General features: G+C 36.1%; 2 protein-coding genes across 2 annotated transcripts; one reads left to right on the forward strand and one right to left on the reverse strand.

The window, feature by feature from the left end:
* Positions 1–307: 307 nt before the first annotated feature.
* LOC118263436 (rab proteins geranylgeranyltransferase component A 1) lies at positions 308–14,545 on the forward strand. The gene is made up of 9 exons (XM_035575440.2): positions 308–476; positions 2,103–2,301; positions 2,593–2,734; positions 2,987–3,230; positions 3,342–3,564; positions 4,921–5,270; positions 6,607–6,725; positions 7,273–7,395; positions 13,283–14,545. Exons 1-9 carry the CDS (start codon positions 428–430, stop codon positions 13,436–13,438), a joined length of 1,605 nt encoding a protein of 534 aa, XP_035431333.1. The 5' UTR covers positions 308–427; the 3' UTR covers positions 13,439–14,545.
* A 974-nt stretch (positions 14,546–15,519) lies between these two features.
* Positions 15,520–17,769, reverse strand: LOC118263464 (inosine-5'-monophosphate dehydrogenase). Its single transcript, XM_035575483.2, has one exon. The coding sequence runs from the start codon at positions 17,421–17,423 to the stop codon at positions 15,885–15,887; it is 1,539 nt and encodes a 512-aa protein (XP_035431376.1). The 5' UTR covers positions 17,424–17,769; the 3' UTR covers positions 15,520–15,884.
* Positions 17,770–20,682: the final 2,913 nt, after the last annotated feature.

The raw sequence follows: 20,682 nt of genomic DNA on the forward strand, positions 1-20,682 counted from the left end.
ACAACGACATTAAACACTACAAGCGATTGTTTATCCAAAGGAGAAACACAAAAAAGCAGCTGTTGAATTGCCTTGACCTGCTCAATACATTTGAATTTCGCGGCTACAATAAAATCGGTAGCGCGTGAAATAGGATTAGCAAAATTGTGACAAATTATTTAAAGTGAAATTAAATTTTATTTATGAATTTGAGAATATTAATAAAAAAATAACTTGAAATATAAAAGTTATAGTTAATTTATTCTGAACAAAATGTTATCGATGTTTCACCATGTTTTCGAACGAGCCTGCTTAGTTGTCATCAAATGTCATCGTCCGTTTGACAGACACTGTCAAAGTGTCAAGTGGAAGAGGAGTGGATTGTTCGGTTTTGTAATTGTTAATTTCATATATTTTAATTTTCGTGGATAGAAAATAAGCAGAAATCATGGACGACGATTTACCGACCGATTTCCAGGTCATCGTTGTGGGGACAGGTAAGTTATATTATCCGTGTAATACTGCACCGGTCATGATGGCGATAGCAGCCTACTTATCGATCCTTTTTTTTCATAGCTGTCTAGTCATCAATTTTGCGTTAGAAAATGCTTTAAGATATCCTGGGTTGGGAAAGCACAAGTCTTTGTACTAGTTGAAAGTATTTTACGTATATATAATTGCATTATACGGCAAACTACACCCCTATACTGCAGCTTAGTCATTAATTAAATATTTGCAGTGTCTAGCTGCTGTCATTGTCTGGCTACACTGAATTTATGAATACGTTCGTCGGTTTCAGAATGTTAGTTATGAAACTTAATGCATTTATATGAAATATTTAGATGGAAAATAATGAAATCAATTAGTTAACTGTGAATGAGATTCTTATAAGAATTTATTATAGTCTTAATGGTCTTATTACTAGCATTGAGGAAAATTATATCTAAAATTTATTATGTAGTAAATTCTAGCAAGATTATTTTCTTATTGGCATTTACAGAATTTATCCTTTTTCTCTTAGTATAAAGTGCATTATTATCAAGGGCATATAATGAAATAAATATAGTATTATATAAAATAAGAGATAATAATGGAAATAATTAATTAAATAGGAAAAATATCCTGTATTAAATAAATGATTACATTAAACCTTGTGAATCTTTTAATATACAGAAATTCAATAGATTTCCTTTGTTTTGTGCTATACTTGATAAAAGGTATAATACTTAAAACGGATACTTATAGATATTGTAACATAAAAGTATTATGTAAAATAATGTGAGTACCTATATATTAATGGTATTGAAATAGTATTGTTTAAAAATTAAATATTATTTTCAAGATCAATTCAAATAAATAAACTGTATATTTCCTACATAATTGATTCATAAATAATTTTATTATATTACTAACATGACATGGCTCTAGTTATTTGGAGGATATGCAGTACATTTATTTTACATGCAATTGCAGTAGAAATTGGAATTAATTACAGGATATCAATCAATTTATATTGAAATAATTATACAAAATAAAATAGGTAAAATAAAAATGTTCCAAACATCCTATTTGGAAAAATACACTAGTAGGTAAAAAGGTGTTCAAATAACTGAAACAAGGAAGATAAGTCCCAAGGTTCCATTTAGTAAAACTCTAATCACAAGATACAAAACCTTTTTTGTGATACTATTGCAGTTAGCAAAGTAAAAAACTTGAATCTACTTAGAAGTGAATAAAAAGGTTTCAATCCATATTGTGTAGATTTCTTTTAGTAAAAGGTGGTTTAGAAAACTCCTTTTATCCGTCGTGTGTGTCTCGGAGCTGGACTTCCTGAAATGATGGCAGATTTATTGTGAATAACATTGTTTTTATAATAATGTTAATTTAATGAGTAGTTGCAACTTTAAGAAGGGTCAATTCAATAGATATCTGCATTATGATAATAGGCTCATCATCTAGTGTAATTAAAATAAAAAATGATGACTAAAATAATATATCCATCCTCAAAACCAATAACATTATATTTATTTTATTTTTTTGATGGCATGGAACGGACAGAAGCTTTTACTCATTATTGTATGCAATTCTTATTTTCTAAGTTGTTCTGGTATATGTTTGTCTAGGAATGGTGGAGTCCATAGTGGCTGCCGCCTGCAGCAGAATAGGAAAGAATGTCTTGCATCTAGACTCCAGTGACCACTATGGAGGTCTATGGGCTTCATACAATTTTGACGGTCTACAGAAATTTATCAAAGAAGTCAACTCTGATCCAAAAAGACAACTGCAGGTCTACAATTTAGCTGAAAAATGGTATATTGAAAAGTAAGTATGTGTTCATTATTCTAATAAATAAGTGAAGTAAACTACATTGGGTTTACTAGATTATATTGAGTTAATTATGGAACATAGTGATTAATGGATTAAATTAGTTATTTTTTTTCATCACTTGTGTAATTGAATTCCTTTCGTTTTCCCTTTTTTTATGGATGAACGGTCTAGTGCTATACAATATTACTATCTACTAAGAAGCTATAAGTAGCACAGCACATATCCAAAATACAGATTACACACGATTTCTATTGGTTTATTAAACCATTTTCGTATTTGATAAAGGGAATCAGCACAAGATGAGAAAAAGGAAGAGGGTGGGGAAGAAAAACCCGAGGAGGCAAAGGCAGAGCCAGCTAAGAAAATATGGAGCCAGGCCAACTTCTCTGCAGAATATAGGAAGTTTAACATTGACATGACACCTAAGGTAAGGAAATAAATTATACTACAATGATTATTTTATTGTGTTTATAGATTGAGGCCTTTACCCTGCAGTGGGACAACCATGGCTGAAAATAAATAAATAATAGAGATTGAAACAAATTTTCGTTTAACTATGCGTAGTTACAGTTGGCCAATTTTCAGATGTTACAACGTAAACCAACACTAAAGAAAAATGAACCTTGCTTAGAAAATACCTTATTTCTGTTCCTACACTACTATGTCTTCGTTCAAATAGCTGCTGTTCTCTCGCGGTCCCCTCGTCGAGCTCCTGATCTCCTCAAACATCGCTCGTTACGCGGAGTTCCGATGCGTCACCAGAGTCCTGACGTGGCTCAACGACCGTCTGATGCCTGTACCTTGCTCCCGAGCTGATGTCTTCGCGACCGAAGCTGTGGGCATCGTCGAGAAACGTCAACTCATGAAGATGTTGACATCTATCGTTGGATACAATGAGGAGGAAATGAATAACGAATTTAAAGGTAAAGTCGAAATAAGATAAAATGTCTATTCCTTCTTAAATGTTACCAATCTGCTCAATTTATATTCAGAAAACGGCCACATTGTTGATACATAATTATTTGAACCCCTAGATTGGAATGACAAGACTTTCAAGGAGTACTTAGCACACAAGGGTCTGACTCCCAATCTGATCCACTATGTACTGTACGCGATCGCGGGCGGCACCAACAACATGCCTTGCTTGGAGGGCGTCAAGGAATGTAAGAAGTTCCTCATGAGTCTCGGTCGCTATGGCAACACTCCATTCCTGTGGCCCATGTACGGCAGTGGAGAACTACCCCAGTGCTTCTGCAGGTACGTAAGACCACGGTTCTCCCGATACAAAACATCATGGTCGATGAATGAATGATTGTTTGTTTACCAAGTGGGATACTACTAGGTTTTTATAGCATCGTTTCATCTAACACCTGTGTGTATAATTTGCTGTAGATTAGTCTTCAGCACTGAATTCGACACGAATGTTTTATTTTGTTTTTATGAGATTAATTCGCATTAACGTGAGAAAACCGATTCATGTCAATTTGAATGATCATTTAAAAGTGTGAGTCTGTCTTACTTTGTAACTGGCTACAGATAGATAGATAGATTGATGTTACATTATCAATTGTTATTGCAAAAAAGTGCACCATGAAAGTGCCGGCTCGATGGTCGTCGGTACAATGACCCAAATGTGCACAGCTCGACTACGCAAACAAAAATGAAGCAACTTTCTAATGTTGCATGCTGCACGATTTAAGATATCGTAATGTTAAAAACTAACTTTTTAGTTAAATCTTGTTATTTAATTTTTATAAGAAAATTTAACATTATCTGTTAAAATTGTTGTTCTTAACCCTATATTCTAATATCTTAATTGTTCAAATATTTTACAACATGCCGGTCGATGAAGGCTATTCTTGTATTCATTCTATAAAAACTTCGGTGAATCATCGTCGCTCACCGTCGTCGTTTCAGGCATGAGAGAATGCGGAGGGATTTCCACTCGCCGTTTTACTTATTAAACCCCCATTAAGTATTTATGCAAACAAAACATTCCATGGAATGTGAGTTATGAGGTAGGCAGCCGACCACAATATCAAAACAAATTCCGTCGTATTTCAGTGGCTGGATGTGGTATCAAGTAAGCATGTAAATGTTCGTTTTCCTGAAATGAGATCGAAACAACATATTCCAAGTCAAAGTAATTAAAAAGTAATGATTGCAATTTAAATGTGAGTGTGAATAGCATTAGGCTGACCCTCGTTAAACTCTGTTGTTGTAGGAGTTAGTCTCGGCAGTAAAACGAAGACGACAAACCATGTGGGTCGGGTAAAAAATAAACAGACTTTTATAGGCACGCTGAAATTTTTATGTTCATACAACTATTGAACCAGTTTATTTGCGCTTTTCACAAGGTTATTCACTGAGGAAGTTTATAATTAAAGTTCAACAATTGCAACTAAACTCGGTTCAATCATTATAATCAGATGAAATATTCGCGGTAAAGATTAAAATATGCATTTTGTAGGCAATAAAAATGAAACAGCGGAAGTTTTCTTCGAAATATCTAATGTCTACGTTTTATGGACGTGACGAGAGACGGGTGCTCCAAAATCTTCCGTTGTCTGAAAACTGTAGCATTCTTTAATAAATTTTATGTTATATTTATAGATTGTGCGCTGTTTTCGGCGGCGTGTATTGTCTGAACCGGCCGATCGACAAGGTTCAAACAAAGACTGTGGATGAAGGGAAGACTGTGGTCACGATCGACAGCAAGTCGAAGACTCTGAACTGCGACCACTTGGTGATCGGTATCAACGAATGTCCTAAGGACTTGATCTCACCGGAGCCGGCGGAGAGCAGCGACATATCGAAGGCGGTGTTCATAACGAATGGCTCTATAATGAAGAGTGACAAGGAGCCGCTGACCCTGCTCCGCTTCCCTCCTCAGTCTGATGATGATCACGCCGTCACCGTACTCGAAGTCGGGCCCGCCACCGGCTCCTGCCCCAAAGGACTGTGTAAGTATCGCAACTCTGAGCCACAAACGACGATTACAATAAACATTCCGTTCCATAATTGTGAAACATTTCAACTGACAAGACGTGATGAAACAAAATGAAGAGGCACGAGTGGAAGCTATTCGAAATATTTCAATTTTAAGTGTCGCTTTGTAAACCGGTAGTGAGGGACCTATAATTTAACGATCGTTGAACCATTACGTACTTTAGTAAGTAGCCTGTATTGTGGGGATAGTACCGTTATTCATATTATACTTCAAAGGAGTGTCAGAAAAAAGAAATCTATTAATGAAGTAGGTACTTTAATGTTGGATGGTATTCGAGACATTTTTCTACGGCCTGGCTCCTTGAAAGCGAAATATCAGCTAATTGGCCACGCATGAATCATTGGTGGTACTTTTCTTTACGACGAGATAAATCATGAGCGCTCTACTGGCGATGGTTAAAGTCGAATGCCTCGAACTGGCGGACTGCGACTGCCGAACAATGCTACCAAAACTCGTCCAGGGTCACTAGCTAATTTAACTTTTTACTCGAGTTTTTTGTTGAACCGCGCGACTCGGTAACACGTAGTACTTGAGTCTTTTTGTCCAAGTTATATATGAGTCATTCCCGTCTAGTTTCGTCGGTCCAGATGTTCGATTTGTTTCCTTTTTAATGGTCTCTGACTTAACCTAATTTTTTGCCAGTATGCTGTAAGTAGTTCCTGGAGCTATAATCTACATGTGTGTTTTATATTAAATATACATTCTATACATGATAATGTATGATGTTGTATATCGTGCTGAATTTAATAGTTTGTTCAGTTGGACGGTAACAAGGCGGATACATAAACAACAAGAATTGGAAAAGATCGTATTTCATGACATTTTCATTTATTTTGATTACACAGGAATGATAATAAACATAGTTTTATCTTAGAGTATTTGCACTCGTTTCCGGACCAATCTTATTATAAAAATGTTACAGTTTAACTGCTGCTAACCTTGTACTGGCTAAAGTGTGGCGGGTTCGATACCCGAACAACATTTTCTTGTAATCTGTAAATCGTTCATTTAAGCATTAATTTATGTAAAGGCTAAATCTGTGTTTGAAAAAATTGTAAATGCACCTATATGATGAAGAGAAGGTTTCCTATAATAATAAAAAAATATCAACTAAACATTACAAGTCTTGTTATTATGACTGTTTATGAAGCGAAAGAAGTATGTAAGATTCGTAGCAATTGGCTTTCCATGGGAGACAGGTGTGAGGTTATGTATGTATGTATGTATTATAACTACTTTGAAGATATTATTATATTTTATCTACAACAATAAATAATTTGTCGTTGCAGTTGTGGTGTACTTCATCACGAACAAGGTGAAGGATGCCGAGTCCGACCTGATGGGCATCGCGGAGAAGATCTTCGACATGTCGGGCGGCGACCAAACTGCCGAGTCTGAGAAACCTAAGGTATTATCATAATCTTTTATTTAACAAAAGCTTCGAATAAGATTTTCTAATAACTACATTTTTAAAATAATAAAATCTAAATGAAGAAGAGGAAGAGATAAAAGAAGCATAGAGGGAAAATAAGAACCACGCCGAACCACTCTCTTTAAGCACTTGAAAAATCTTTGTAAAATTCTAATCTGACTGACTGAAAACTGTTTTATTTCCATTCCTGTAGGTTCTAGTCAATATGCTATACATTACGATTGGCTATTTGGTCAGGGTCCATATAAACTTGCCCATCATGCTATATTATATAGTTCTCCTACTTGTCGATAGATGGCGTTAGCTTTCATATATTGTATCACTACGGAGCTAATTCGCATTAGGCCAGTGTTTTGAATTTGGTTTCCATTCTGTAACCGAACTAGTTCATATAAAATTAGTCTGTAATTATTGGAAATAAGGTCTATAATGGAGTGGGTGAGAGACAGTCCTGTGTCCTCTCAGCTATTTTAATTATTTTTTAAAAGTGAATATTGAAGTAACATGTATGTTGTTGTTGCAGTGCTTGTGGTCGTTGTTCTACAACGTGAAGGACACGAGCGCGGCCGTGGCCAGCGTGGCGGACTGCGTGCACGTCTGCTCCGGACCTGATGCAGGACTCGACTTCGACCGCGCAGTCGAACAGGTAACACATTTCTCCTTGTTTATTATTTTTATCAAATTCGTTCAAAGTCAAGTTTATTGCAACTAAGTGTACAGATTATGGTCACAGAGTTATTTTAGTGCTTAAGACTTAGCGGCATTTTACAGACAATGCAACATTTTTAGATAAATTCATTCATTGTTATTAACATTGGCAATAAGATTCTAGGTGGAAGATACAACATTATTTTATATAAAGAGTTGGTAAAGATGGGCATCAGAGATCGGAGGTTTTTTTATGGAATAGCGTGGCAAACAGGCCACTCAATACCATTAGGTAGCAGTTCAGAAGTGTATCTATTTTACATGAAAGTTATGTGAAACATAGCATACCAAATTTAATTAAAATAGGTTTATTCCTTTTCATGAACAGGGAATTATAAGTTTCTATGAAAAGCCGCAGAACGTAAACGCTCTAATTTCGCAAAGTATACCAATAGATGGCGTCATATGTACAGACGTATTACAATGGAACGGTATCGTTTTTCTTTGTTAATAGTTCCAATTGAATGCTGATGGTAGGTTTACACAGCAAATCTAGTCCCAGCTACCGTCATAGCTTGTAGGCAATTCAATGCATTAATATTTTCGAAACTTCAAGAATTGGGACAAACATTCTAATGCTCAATTGGAAACCGCACAGGCAGAATATATTGGAATATATTGCGAGTTCGGAGTTGGCTGACATTTCTTCGCTTGACAGGCGGGCTGGATATCGCTACCGGTAATCTGGTGCCCGTTTGTTCTATAAAATATGTAGGAAAGAGTAGACCTTGGTGACAACTGTTTTGTACGCTCTTATTATCACACGGCATAGTTCTATAATGATATCTTTTGATATTGATTACATAACACTCTGCACATCATATTATGTACATTAACCACTGCTGACCAAAGGCCTCTCTCTCCTCACATTGAGAAGGTTTGAGTAATAACCACCACGCTTGCTCCATGCGGGTTGGCGATTTTAAACTTAGAATAAAAAATTATAAGGCCAATCTAATTCAACGAAAAACGAAGTTTCGGACGAAACTTCTCAGATTGTATACTACAATTCCATTTATTGCATACTTTCGTGAACAAAAATGAACGAATGAAATGAATGAATAAATAACTTTTGATGTGAAATTAAAAATAAAACGTTATTTCATTTCACGGCCGAAAATTAAACGAAACTTCGGATTCGAGAACCCGAGACGGCCCCCATGTTTCCTCGCGATGTTTTTTTTAGGTACAAAAGAATTATACATTACATAACAATGTGGCCAAAACTCCCATAATTATTGTACTTTTCCCTTTGGGAAATAACGCCATCGTGTTGTCGAATTAATTACAATAACGTTGGAATGTGAATTACACCAGTAGCAAAATGTCTTTACCGAATTGCAAATGTTGACCTAAATTCTGCACTGACCTGTTATTGCATATCGATCCATTTCACTAGATAATATTCATAAAACGAAACTGTGTCAACACCTGTAGATACGAGATAGAAGAATAAACCTATTAGCTAAGTAATTAGAGTCTAATTTCACTGTTGTTGCTACTTAACTTTATTACCGGCCAACATGAAACAATTCAATTAGAGCGATTGGATTGTGACCTCAATAACATCGCGTATTTTAATATTTGAAGACCTAGGCGTTTCAAAAATGATACATTTCTATGTATTTTGTATGAGTTTGCTGATTTTTTTACATGAAATGTCATACTTGTTTCCCTTAAAATAAATTATCTTGCAATATACTAAAATAGGTTTTAAGTTAATCAGTTTATAACATTTGTTTTACATAGGTTCTCTAGCTAAGTAGTAGATTTGTTATAGGAAAATAATTTATTTAAAAAAAATCATCCTCCTTATTTTTACACAATTGAATTAGAGTGATTGACCTGACCTCTGGCTGTGTACTTGAGCATCTGAGTCACGTGGCTACACATGTAAGGCGATAGCCACGCGGATAGCAACGTTATTAGGTAAAATATATGATAAAAATAATAATTATTGTGAAATATTATGTATTAAAAATGATTGAGGTTAGTTCGGGTTCGCCGAGTACAATACACTTGTCACCAATCCGGAACTGTACGTGCTGGCGCTCCCGGATAAACCTGAATAATATATATCAAACTCCGATCTCTCACTCGCCTGCCAGGCTTGGAGATTGGCAAACGCTTTTTATGTAAAAGAGGCCCATAGTTCAGCGATGGGATAGCTATCATGGGCTGTAGGTGATGATGATAATGTGTTCCGGTTTCGAAATACTATTATCTATATCTATACTTACTAATATATAAAGCTGAAGAGTTGTAATGCGCTTATTTCAGAAACTACTGGTCAGATTTAAATATTTATTTTTGTATTGGATGCACTATGCATTTATCGAGGCTCACTTGCATTTATAAAACATCACGCTGTCACCAATAGGAGCCGAGCAGTGGAATTGGATTATGAATATAAATACGAAAGTAACTCAGGTCTCTGTTTCTTCTTTACGCCTAAAACACCGTATCGGTTTCAACAATTATTTCTGTGTTGGATAGTTCATTTATTGAGAAAGGTGATAGGCTATAAATAATATAACATTACTTTACTATCAATAGGAACAGAGCACAGAGGATAAATATACGCGGAAGTAGCTAGCTGTATTTATATGCTCAAATTGCTATTTTTTATGCTTAAATTGCTATTTTCGAATATTTAGCAGAGGCAAGTTCCAGTGTTTTGTGTGTATCAGCAATCCAGTTTTATAAAATTAATATTCTTAACTGTAAAACAAGTCTTATCAATTTAGTATTATTAATAACGGTAGTCTCTCAATAGAATTCGGCTATTTTCGCTTTTTATAATTTATATTGATGTTACAATCATATTTCAACAATAGTTTAATAAATGAGCCGACTCGACTCTCGAACTCAAAACTAGTAGAGCTTTTCTCCATTAATTTACGTGCGTGCACCGTGATTTTTAGTTGGGACAGAGGTGTCATTTGTATTTTTTTTATTTCGTGGATCATTATTTGTCTTCTGCAGACCACTATAACTTATGCGCCGTAACAAGGTGCGGCTGACAGATTCAGTAACGTTTCGTATCACTCTTGAAAGTTGCTACGATTTAAAAATTATGCCTTAATATTTTAGCTGTATCACATTCGTATTATGTTAAATCATTCGGAAGCGTAGTTAATTAAATTAAAACCAACCGGAATGTTCTAGTATTTAATTAAAATCTAATGAAATGAAAAATAAAGTAAAGTGTTATGCGTATAACGTAAAGCCATAGTCGTGTTTAGTGATGGGATGTACGGCTACGATGAATAGGTAGTCGATGTTTTTTTAGAATAAAAAACGAAAATCGTGCGTCGTTCAATTATCATTCTTAAAAAACCTTTAATTATGTGGGTAAATCCACTGTAAACGCGGCTCTCTCTGCCCGAACCACAGTGACATTATCTGAGCAGAAATATGTAGTAGGCATTTTTCTAGACATTTCCGGCGCCATTGATAATGCGTGGTGGTACTTAATGTAACATATACAAACTTATATACCCTTGTTTTCTTCACGGTTCTGTAAAACTGAAACTCTGAAATACCTCAGGGCTCGGTCATAAAATATTTATTTTGACAAGTATATACACGTAGTTAGACTGCACAACTAAATAACACACACATTTAATAAAAAAATTAAAGAGAATTAAATGTATGCTGCGAGTATCGATAGCGATAAAAAAAGATTTTTCTAATGTCCATCCCTAGAGAGAGACATCAATGTCATACTGGCATCTGTCAGCCGCACCTTGTTACAGCGCTTAAGGTATAGCAGTCCACAGACGGATTAAGATCGGTTATTGAAATCGGCAGTAAATCCTAGTCAATTATCCCCTGTAATTAAATACTTAAAGGTTTACCCATGACACCAATTCATAATGCCTAATTACTTGATTAGAGCCATTCTTTAGACTAGTTGCCAGTAGTGCTCACGATTTTCCTTCTTCCTTCATAGCTAAGTCTGCCTTATTACTATATTTTTCCTATCTGGGCCAGTTAATCAAAATAATATTACATTTCACACAAACATTGATTTGATTTAACATTAATATGCTTTTGTTTTAAATTCTTTTAATCCATTGAAAAAGAAATTCTATTGTTATTTTATTATGTTCCGTTATTTTATTCCTTTACTAATTAACGGTTATCCAAAGTAAAACAACGTTTTGCAAAGGTTTATGAATGTACATGAAATATTAGGTCAAAAGGCATCGTAACACATTACTTAGTTACTAATTATGTAATTGCAATGTCTGTTATTTATAGACAAGTAAGTTGTAAATATTGTAATGTAATAGTTGTAAACACTATATAGGTATAGTCTGTATTGAAGATTATTGACAAATGCTAATGTTATTAATCATTATGATTACTTATGTACTTAAAGAAACAAATAAAATTGTTTCTTTTATTTTGATACTAATTTATGTTAGTTAGGTAACACCTAACTCTTAATAATTTTCTTATCAAAGAATGAAACATGATAAGCGAACTACAGTAACCCAAAACACAATTATAATAAATTATTTCCGTCAAACATGAATCGTGATACCTCTGTTTATTGTTTTTCGTTATTCAATAGATTGTGTGGCTCTATCTTTAGGGTTCATTACGTAAAAACTTGGTTTTGTATCGAATACGCAGTTTCAATGCCTAGTTCTAAAGATTAGTGCATAAAATTCATAGTATTTTTGGATTTGTATAGATTATTGTGGTTACCGGAGGCCCAATTACACCCCTTCCCAATCTTCCCAATCAGGCGGGCAACGCACTTGTAAAGCCTCCATGATTGCTTACCATTAGGTGATCCGTGAGCTCGTTTGTCGGCTTATTCCATAAAAATAGGATACATTCCCTGGAGCCTTAGTTACCAGCAAGTGTTGCAGGTGTTAAGAAGGACTTGTCTTACCATATTTTAATACGAATTACGATCTGTTTATTTGCTATGCTTTAAAATCTCTTAACTAGACTTATATTTTTAGGATATTATTTATATAAATCAGTCAATCTTGAAGTGTTACACTGTTCGCATAAACCCAATTTTCTGTATGAGATATATCTCGTCCCGAATTTACCAAAAATAAACTATGAAAATAAAATTAAGAAGAAAGTTTGGTAAACGTTGTTTGCAGCATAAAACAATGGTTAATTTATTACGGAACCTAAATACTTTGCACGGCACGGCTCCTGTGTGTTTGTTGTTGCTATATTTTTACTTACCGATATTTTTTGCTATCTCTAGTTAGGTATGTGTTATCTGGTGCGTGTTTCTAATAAATGTTAAAAACAGTTAGTGATTGACTAATGTAAACATAATTATAATTGTTTATAGATTAATATACTGAACACGTGGTGGGTTCAATGAAATTGTGGTGCAATTTATTCTTAGATAGCGCCCCTGTATTAAAACAGAACAAAGATTTTAGTATGGGTTTGAAGAAATAAGATTTATGTGTAGTTTAATACTATATACCCAGTCATGTGATAGCTATAGACATGTATGTATAGTATTTGTTTTGTTACTTGATGTTTTTTCTGTTTATTCTTATTGTCATGGACTTAACAAGTACAAACTTATGTTCTACACTTAATAGCTAAGCGGAGAACACGCCAGTTTATTAATGTTTAATGAACCGACTAGCTCGGCTCGAACTAATGCCTCAACGAGAATCTAGCTGAATTATATTATTGTATATTTTGCTATGGGTAAATTAATATACCTGAGACAAATAAATAAATAAAAATAGCAACGACGACCTCACAAAATTCTAAGTATGTACACAATAAGGTATACGTTAAATACATATGTTGTGTTCTTGTCGTAGGCTGAGCAGATCTTCAAGAAGATCTGTCCAGGCGAGGAGTTCCTGCCGCGCGCCCCCGACCCAGAGGAGATCGTGTTCGAGGACGACGTGACCCACGGACCGGAGTTCCAGCGCGAGCACGACGACGAGGCCGAAGGAGACGCACCCAAGGAGTAGGCGCTTCATGCCCGTGCAGCGTTGTAATCCACATCAGCACGTTTGAGCGAGTTCCCGTGCTTCCATGGCCCTAGAAAATGTGGATAACCCCAATTCATACCAACACCGTATTGCCTCCGCAGACATATCTACTGAACAAACTTGGCTAATCGCATCTGCACCATCATGCTTCGTATTCATACAGAGGCGTCCACTGTTTCCTAGGTCCACGACTTTTTTGCTCTAGTTGTAAGTCCATATCAATATTTCCAAATATTATAAAACACGCTGAAACGTGCTGAATTCAGCTAAGATGTAATCTCAGTAAGATTTATACGCTTTGGTCGCTTGACTTCGTGCATTCCGACTGGTGCGTTAGGATTGAGAAAGTAAGACACAGACGTCGTTACAGCATCGACTCAGATTTTACGAGTGTGCTTATCGGAAACTGTGGCCTGCTAAGTCTGTCAACTCAGTGTTTGATTCAATAATAACAGATAACCGCATCGAACTTATCGCTTTGATAGTTTGAACTTATTAAGGAATGTGTAGTTTTGGTAGTTTTTTATAACCGCGTTATCAAACGAGACTTAGCCGGTCGCTTCCTGCGTCTATCTGTGGTTCGTCAGGGTAGACTTTATCAGCTGGGTTGTCTTGATATAGTCAGCAAGATCAACTTAAAGCACTTTGAGGCTAACAATTATAATAATCGATACGAATAGTAACTCAGCCAACATGACGCCGAGATCTTGTTGAAGACCAGTGTAATACTGACTTGATATCATCGCTAGGTATTTAAGATATATTTGTATTATCACGTGGTGGCTGCGCTCTCTACAGATCAACTATATTATTCACCAGTATTGCAATGTAATGAGTTCTGGGTTTTAAGCCAAAGGAGTATTATTGAAAACGATAATAGTACGAGCAGCGGTAGTATTGCTAGCTAGGATGCAGTTTAAAATGTTAAGAGTAACATTTTTGGACGCACCAGTCTAAATCATAGATTGTAGCACATATAATTTTATTAAGTTATTTAGCACTTTTATGATATTTATTGTCAAATTAAAATAATCATGCCTGCGCAGCTTGTGCATTTATAATTCCAATAAATTGTGATTATTAGAATATTTGTTGTTTTTATTCATCACCTTACTTTACCTATAATATACACATTTCACTTGAGCTTACAACTAACACAATATTATAAACGATGTCGTCTGGCAGTAAAATTCGATTTAAAACAAGTCTAAATAGGACGTCTTGACGTCACAATATTTTATAAATGGGTTCATTGCCAGACCATTATTCTTCAGTAAGTATACTTAAGTACCTATGGTTTCGCTGGTGGGATTCGAAAATTTCGTTATATTCTAGCTAGGACCTCTAGATTTCGAGATGAGTATTCCAAGATTTTCAAGCGGATAAAGAAAGATCGGTCACAAGCTTATGATATCCTATCCTCGAAAATTATTAGTACCTCGAGATTATGTAAATTGGCCCTATTCCAGGCCATGGTCACTCTCACCCCATCCTTCAGTCAGCAATTATGCCATTTCTGGGGTGTACGCCCAGGAGGGTGCGAAAATTTCGATAAATTTTAGCTAGGATCTCTAGATTTGGAGATTTTCCAGCCTGTCTACTGGTATTTAGAAAAGTACTTAAAAATTACTCGTGCTCGTCGATTTAGTTTTCAAAGTTGATGATTGGGTCCAATCCAGGCAAGGCCAAGGTTATGTTATTTTATAGCTCGTTTAAAAAATGTCGCATAAAAAAATATTTTTGCTAAATAGTTGTGCTTACCACCATTCTTTGGAAATTGACATTAATGCCTAGGACAATGACGTGAGATTTTGGTTTATGCTAAATTGCTAATACCTATTAAATACCTACTTTAGGAACAAGATTAAGATTTTACTATTATCCCATATTAAATATAGAGATTAACTTGATTTGACAAGAAGCCTTATAAGGTAACATATCCTGCTAACAAGATAAATGAATAATCTTGTTAACACATGCTGGTATGTAGGTGTACTAAATTCTGTTGTGTATTTCAGCAATTTGCCAGTTTTCTTTATGGGGTAAAAAATGAACAACTATTTTAATTCACACTTCATTTATTTATTTATTTTAAACTTGATTTTTCTCAAAAACCAAGTATCACACATATAACATATAAAATGGAATACTCTGTTGCAGTGGATAACATATTTTATGCTTATATATTTACTTTAATATTTTAACACCTAGTTACAATCAAAGTCTTAAATATAATAAATTGATTTTCCCTCAAAAATTAACTAAATCTTTCCTTATATTCAGATATACATATTATATTGGGTTATTTTTTGCCTTATAGGCTCTACACATCTTAAGATTTAAATGTGCAGTTTTAACTGTACAGCCTGACTTTGACTTCAACAGTTAAATCCTAAGGTGTGTAGTGTGCATTAGAGACACTAACTTAGAATAACCGTTTTTCATAAGAGAACAAGCTGTGTACATTTCCTTCCAACTGGGCTGAGTAAGTCCTCTTCATGAATCTCAGATCTCCAGAATAGCTCATGTCACGTAAAATGGTGACTGACCGAGCTCCAATATCTTGGCAGCTGTGTTGCATGCCAGCCTGTAAGTATGGCAGGAACCGCAGGACTGAGCCCTTGTCCACAATGCTGCCACTCACACCCTGCGCTACTCTATGTTTGTCTGATTCCTTGTGGAAATATCTGCTCATAGCAGCTCCCTTTCCATCTTTGTTTTCCATAGCTTCTAAGCTGCCCATACCTCTGTATTTCTTCAACCTGACACCATCAGAGAAGAAATATTCTCCAGGAGCTTCAGATGTTCCAGCTAGTAGAGAACCCATCATGACAGTTGAAGCTCCCAATGCTAATGATTTAACAATGTGGCCTACAGATTGGATACCACCATCAGCAATTACTGGAACATTGAATTGGCGAGCATAAGATGCAACTTGGTACACAGCTGTAGCTTGAGGACAGCCACATGCCATTACTTCTTGGGTTATGCAGATAGAGCCACTACCCATGCCAACCCTCAGGGCATCAGCACCAGCCTCAATAAGGTTCTTGGCTTGTATTCTAGTAACAACATTTCCACCAATAACTTGTATCTCTGGGTAGGTCTTCTTAATGAATTTTATCATCTCAATCTGATATACTGAGTTACCTTGTGATGAATCTAGGACTATCACATCTACTCCATTGTTGACCAGCAACTTAAGGCGTTCTCTGTCAGTTTCACGAGTTCCAATTGCAGCTCCAACTAAAAGCTGCTTGTTAGAGTCCTTGGAAGCATTGGGATAGCTGCGAGCTTTCTTCAAGTCTGTTCTAGCAATGAGGGCCACTAGCTCACCATCTCCATTGATAATTGGCAATTTACCTTTCTTGCTCTTTTCCAGAATGTAATTGGCATCTTGTAAAGTGACACCTGACTGAGCAGTTATCATATCATGAATGGGAGTCATAACTTCCTTGAGACTTAATTGTGGGTCATTTTCCCTGAAGTCAATGTCTCTGGAAGTGACTATACCAATGAGGCGTCCTCCCAGTTTACCATTTTCAGTGATAGGGTAGCCAGTAAAACCATTTTTCTTCTTAGCTTCGAGAACATCAGCTACGATATTTTCAGGGCCCATGCAAACAGGGTCCCTGATGAAGCCATGCTTGTACTTCTTCACTTTGTGTACTTCATTGGCCTGGTACTCTGGAGTGCAGTTGTGGTGGATGATACCGATACCGCCGCAAAGAGCCATGGCTATCGCCATGTCGGCTTCAGTTACGGTGTCCATGGGCGCGGAAACTAGCGGCGATTTAAGGTTAATTTTTTTTGTAAGGGGCGATGTTAGATCCACCTCATCAGCGGTGAAATCTATGTATCCGGGTAGCAACAGGAAATCATTGTAAGTCAACCCCTCGCGGTTCTCGAAGATCTGCGCTGCGGAGAGCCCGTCGCGAAGATCAACATCGCCTTTGCTGGACATTTTTATTGGCACGTTGGAATTATAGGACGTGGAGCGTATGTATAATCACGAGTATTTGTGGCACTGTATATTATGTGCCACTCACTTTTCGGAAACTTGAAGCCTGATATACGATCCAAGTATGTGTTGTAGAACAAACTCGCACACGTGGTGTTTGTTTAAACTCTTCCAAGTTGTTGTAAAGTTAAATAATAACCTCCATGTGAGTAATTTATTCTCTCTGTAATCTCGGCGTGGTAAATGGTAAATTCTCAAAAATAGAATTTCGAAAATATAGTAAAATATTTTACAAAAAGAGGTACGCCGGCTACTCCACGTTCTATTATAATGACACTGACAAACTTAAACCAGTGTTGCCACCATATTTATACAAACATTAGGGACTTGGGTCACTTGGGGATACCAGCTGAAATTTTAAAACAGTACTATAAAGTAAATAAAAATATCAGTTGTTTCTATTTCTATAATAGAATTTCGTACTTCAAATATTTCAATAAAATTATAATTTATAACAATTTATTTCAGTTAAGTAGTTCTAAAACCCTTCGTCCACCGAAATCATCAACAAACCAAGAACGTAGAGGAGTAGACTTCCAATTATTTTTAGCAATTAGCTAACTCGTCTTCTTGTCTACATGGAAAATATGAATAAAATTAGTAATTATAGTTTTGTATTATTTCACAGACGTACGCATAATTAATTAATAAAGTAAAATATAATTTCATCTTTTTCCATCTTCCATTAAATCAGATAAAAATGTTATTTAATTGAAGTTGAATAGTGAATACTTGCTTGCTGCTCCACATTTTATTTGACCATGGAAAAATTGTATGAATATAAAGTTTTACTACTTGTCAATAGATGGCGCCATGCGTCATTTGTATAGCGCTACGGAACCCATCGTATACTAGAGTATGACGCACACTTGGCCTGTTTTATGGTTAAACTTAGAATATTTCCGAGGCCAACATGGCACTCAACTAGGACATGAATAGGCATGATAGTCCTGTAGTTATGTAAGTTATGCCTTGTTCATCAAGCTCGAGGTCCAATCCGGTATTCTATTTTTATAACGATCAAGGAGGTTGGCAGCCGCTGCTATGTATGGAATTTAAGGAAGAGATGATTTTGCGTGGCGTGGTTAAAGTTACACAAATTGCTCGTCTTATTAGTTGAGTTATGAGTAGTCGCAAGTGCCATTGACGAGGTCTCGGGTTCGATGCCCGAGTCGGGTAAAGTAATTGGGATTTGTCCTTCTACAACAGAATACGCCTACATTGCACATGCAACGAAATTATGTGCACCTCTGATCCGTTTGGTATAAGTTACAAAAGTATAATTCCTTACACTCTCAAATCCCTTCTATTAGGTAGGTATTTAATTAAATAGAATTTTAAAATTATTATGGTACCTTATTTGGAAGTCAGTTTTACCAATGTCATTTACTATGATACACCCAGATGCGGAGCAATAAGTTGTGGATCACACAAGGAACTGTAACTTGCGGGAATCGAACCCGCGTCATCGGCGTCATTGACTAGTTTCGTAACAACCGGTTGCCAACCACTATGCCAATCGTGCAGTTTTCTGTGTCATCTTCTGGGGCATAAATAAAAGGCGCAACGTCATCATACCTAAGTAATCTAGTCGTTACTGTAAACTAGGACTTAGTACAGTACCTATTCCTTGTGCTAGGGTTTTCACGTGAAGTCCTAAACGTCACAAGTACTCAGGCACCTAGTAGTAAAATGTTAGTCACGGAAAATAGCTCTTATGCAGTGCCGGATATAACCGACGTGGGGCCCGTAGGAATTGTGAACACAGGGCCCTAAAGTTACATTGTCTATTGAAATAAAATTAGGATGTAAATAATCCAGTTTACAAAAAACTTTTCGTGAAGTTGTTGAACGATGTTATTTTGCTTGGTACATTGAGTCGGTTTCTTTGTGGATTTGCGCACAGGCGCGGGGCCCCCATATGGAGCGGGGCCCGTAGCATTTGCTGCCTCCTGCTACATGGCTAATCCGGCACTGATTTCTAGAAAATAAAACATTAAAAACGTCATCCACAGCGTGAGGTGAACTATCTACAACTATCGTCACGCCGTTTAACACCTACCTATTGACGTCTGAGGTTTTTTATTAAATTAGAAAGTTGATTAACGGTACATTTTACTTCGGTTATTTCCGATTACCTAAATGGAAAGTTGAAATGGAAGTTTTTAACTTGAAATAAAAACAAATAAACAGGGTACAAAATAACCTTTTTTTAATATTTACGTAGATTCTTACCTACATTTTTAAAGTATTTTTACACGATCATAAGAACATTCATAATAATTATATTTATCATTCAACTGCAATCAAAAATGTATTTACATGCTAACGTACCTGTATCAAAAGGTACATATCACGAATTTATGGAATTATTACACTTTAATACTGCTTAGGACTTAGGTGGGCTGAAGTGTTTCTCACGAGGACACTTCCATCTTCTACATTCACATCACGAACTGTTCAATCAGTCTGCCTTCACACACATTCCGTTAACTTTGGCGTAACCCTCGGGACACTGGTCACCGTTAAAAGATGATCGTTCATCTAAACTCACTTTCGGAAGCATTGCAATATCTTGCATTGCATTTTTATCCACATTAACTGGTTTCACTGCTGACACATTTTCACTTTTTGCTGTATTCGGTTGAAAAGGTTTCACACCACGTTCTGGAGTCCTGTTCTTGTCATGGTCGATATCTTCGTAAACATCGTTACTCAAATATTCTTTTTTATTTATTGTGTTATTCAATGGATCATTTTCGTTCAAAGGTCGATTCATGTTGTCTGGTAACTTGGTTGAAACAAACAACTTCCGTTTTGGTTGGTTCTCTCTCACGGTCGTCAGCAGAAGGTTAAGGTTGCCACTTGCTTCTACTTTTTGCGGAAGGTCAGGATTGCGATCAGCTGGTCGAGGTGGATTCGTGTAGAGTCGCGGTGGTGGTTGTGAAGTCCGAGTTCCGACGTATTCCCGGACGGAAACCGGTCTGTTACTATACACGGGCACCGATGAAGGCCGTACGTTTAACACTGGTGGCAAGACTGCAAATGACCCTTGCCCGTGGATATTTCCTACTGCTAACAATACGAATACAATGACTAATTCACTCATGTCACACATGATAGGAAAATTTTGCACTATTAGGGGATTTTCACTAAAAGAACAGATTCACTTTTAATTTAAAGCCGATGAACAATGAATAGT

Source organism: Spodoptera frugiperda, chromosome 27 (assembly GCF_023101765.2).
Source record: "Spodoptera frugiperda isolate SF20-4 chromosome 27, AGI-APGP_CSIRO_Sfru_2.0, whole genome shotgun sequence".
NCBI classification, from domain to species: Eukaryota; Metazoa; Arthropoda; class Insecta; order Lepidoptera; family Noctuidae; genus Spodoptera; species Spodoptera frugiperda.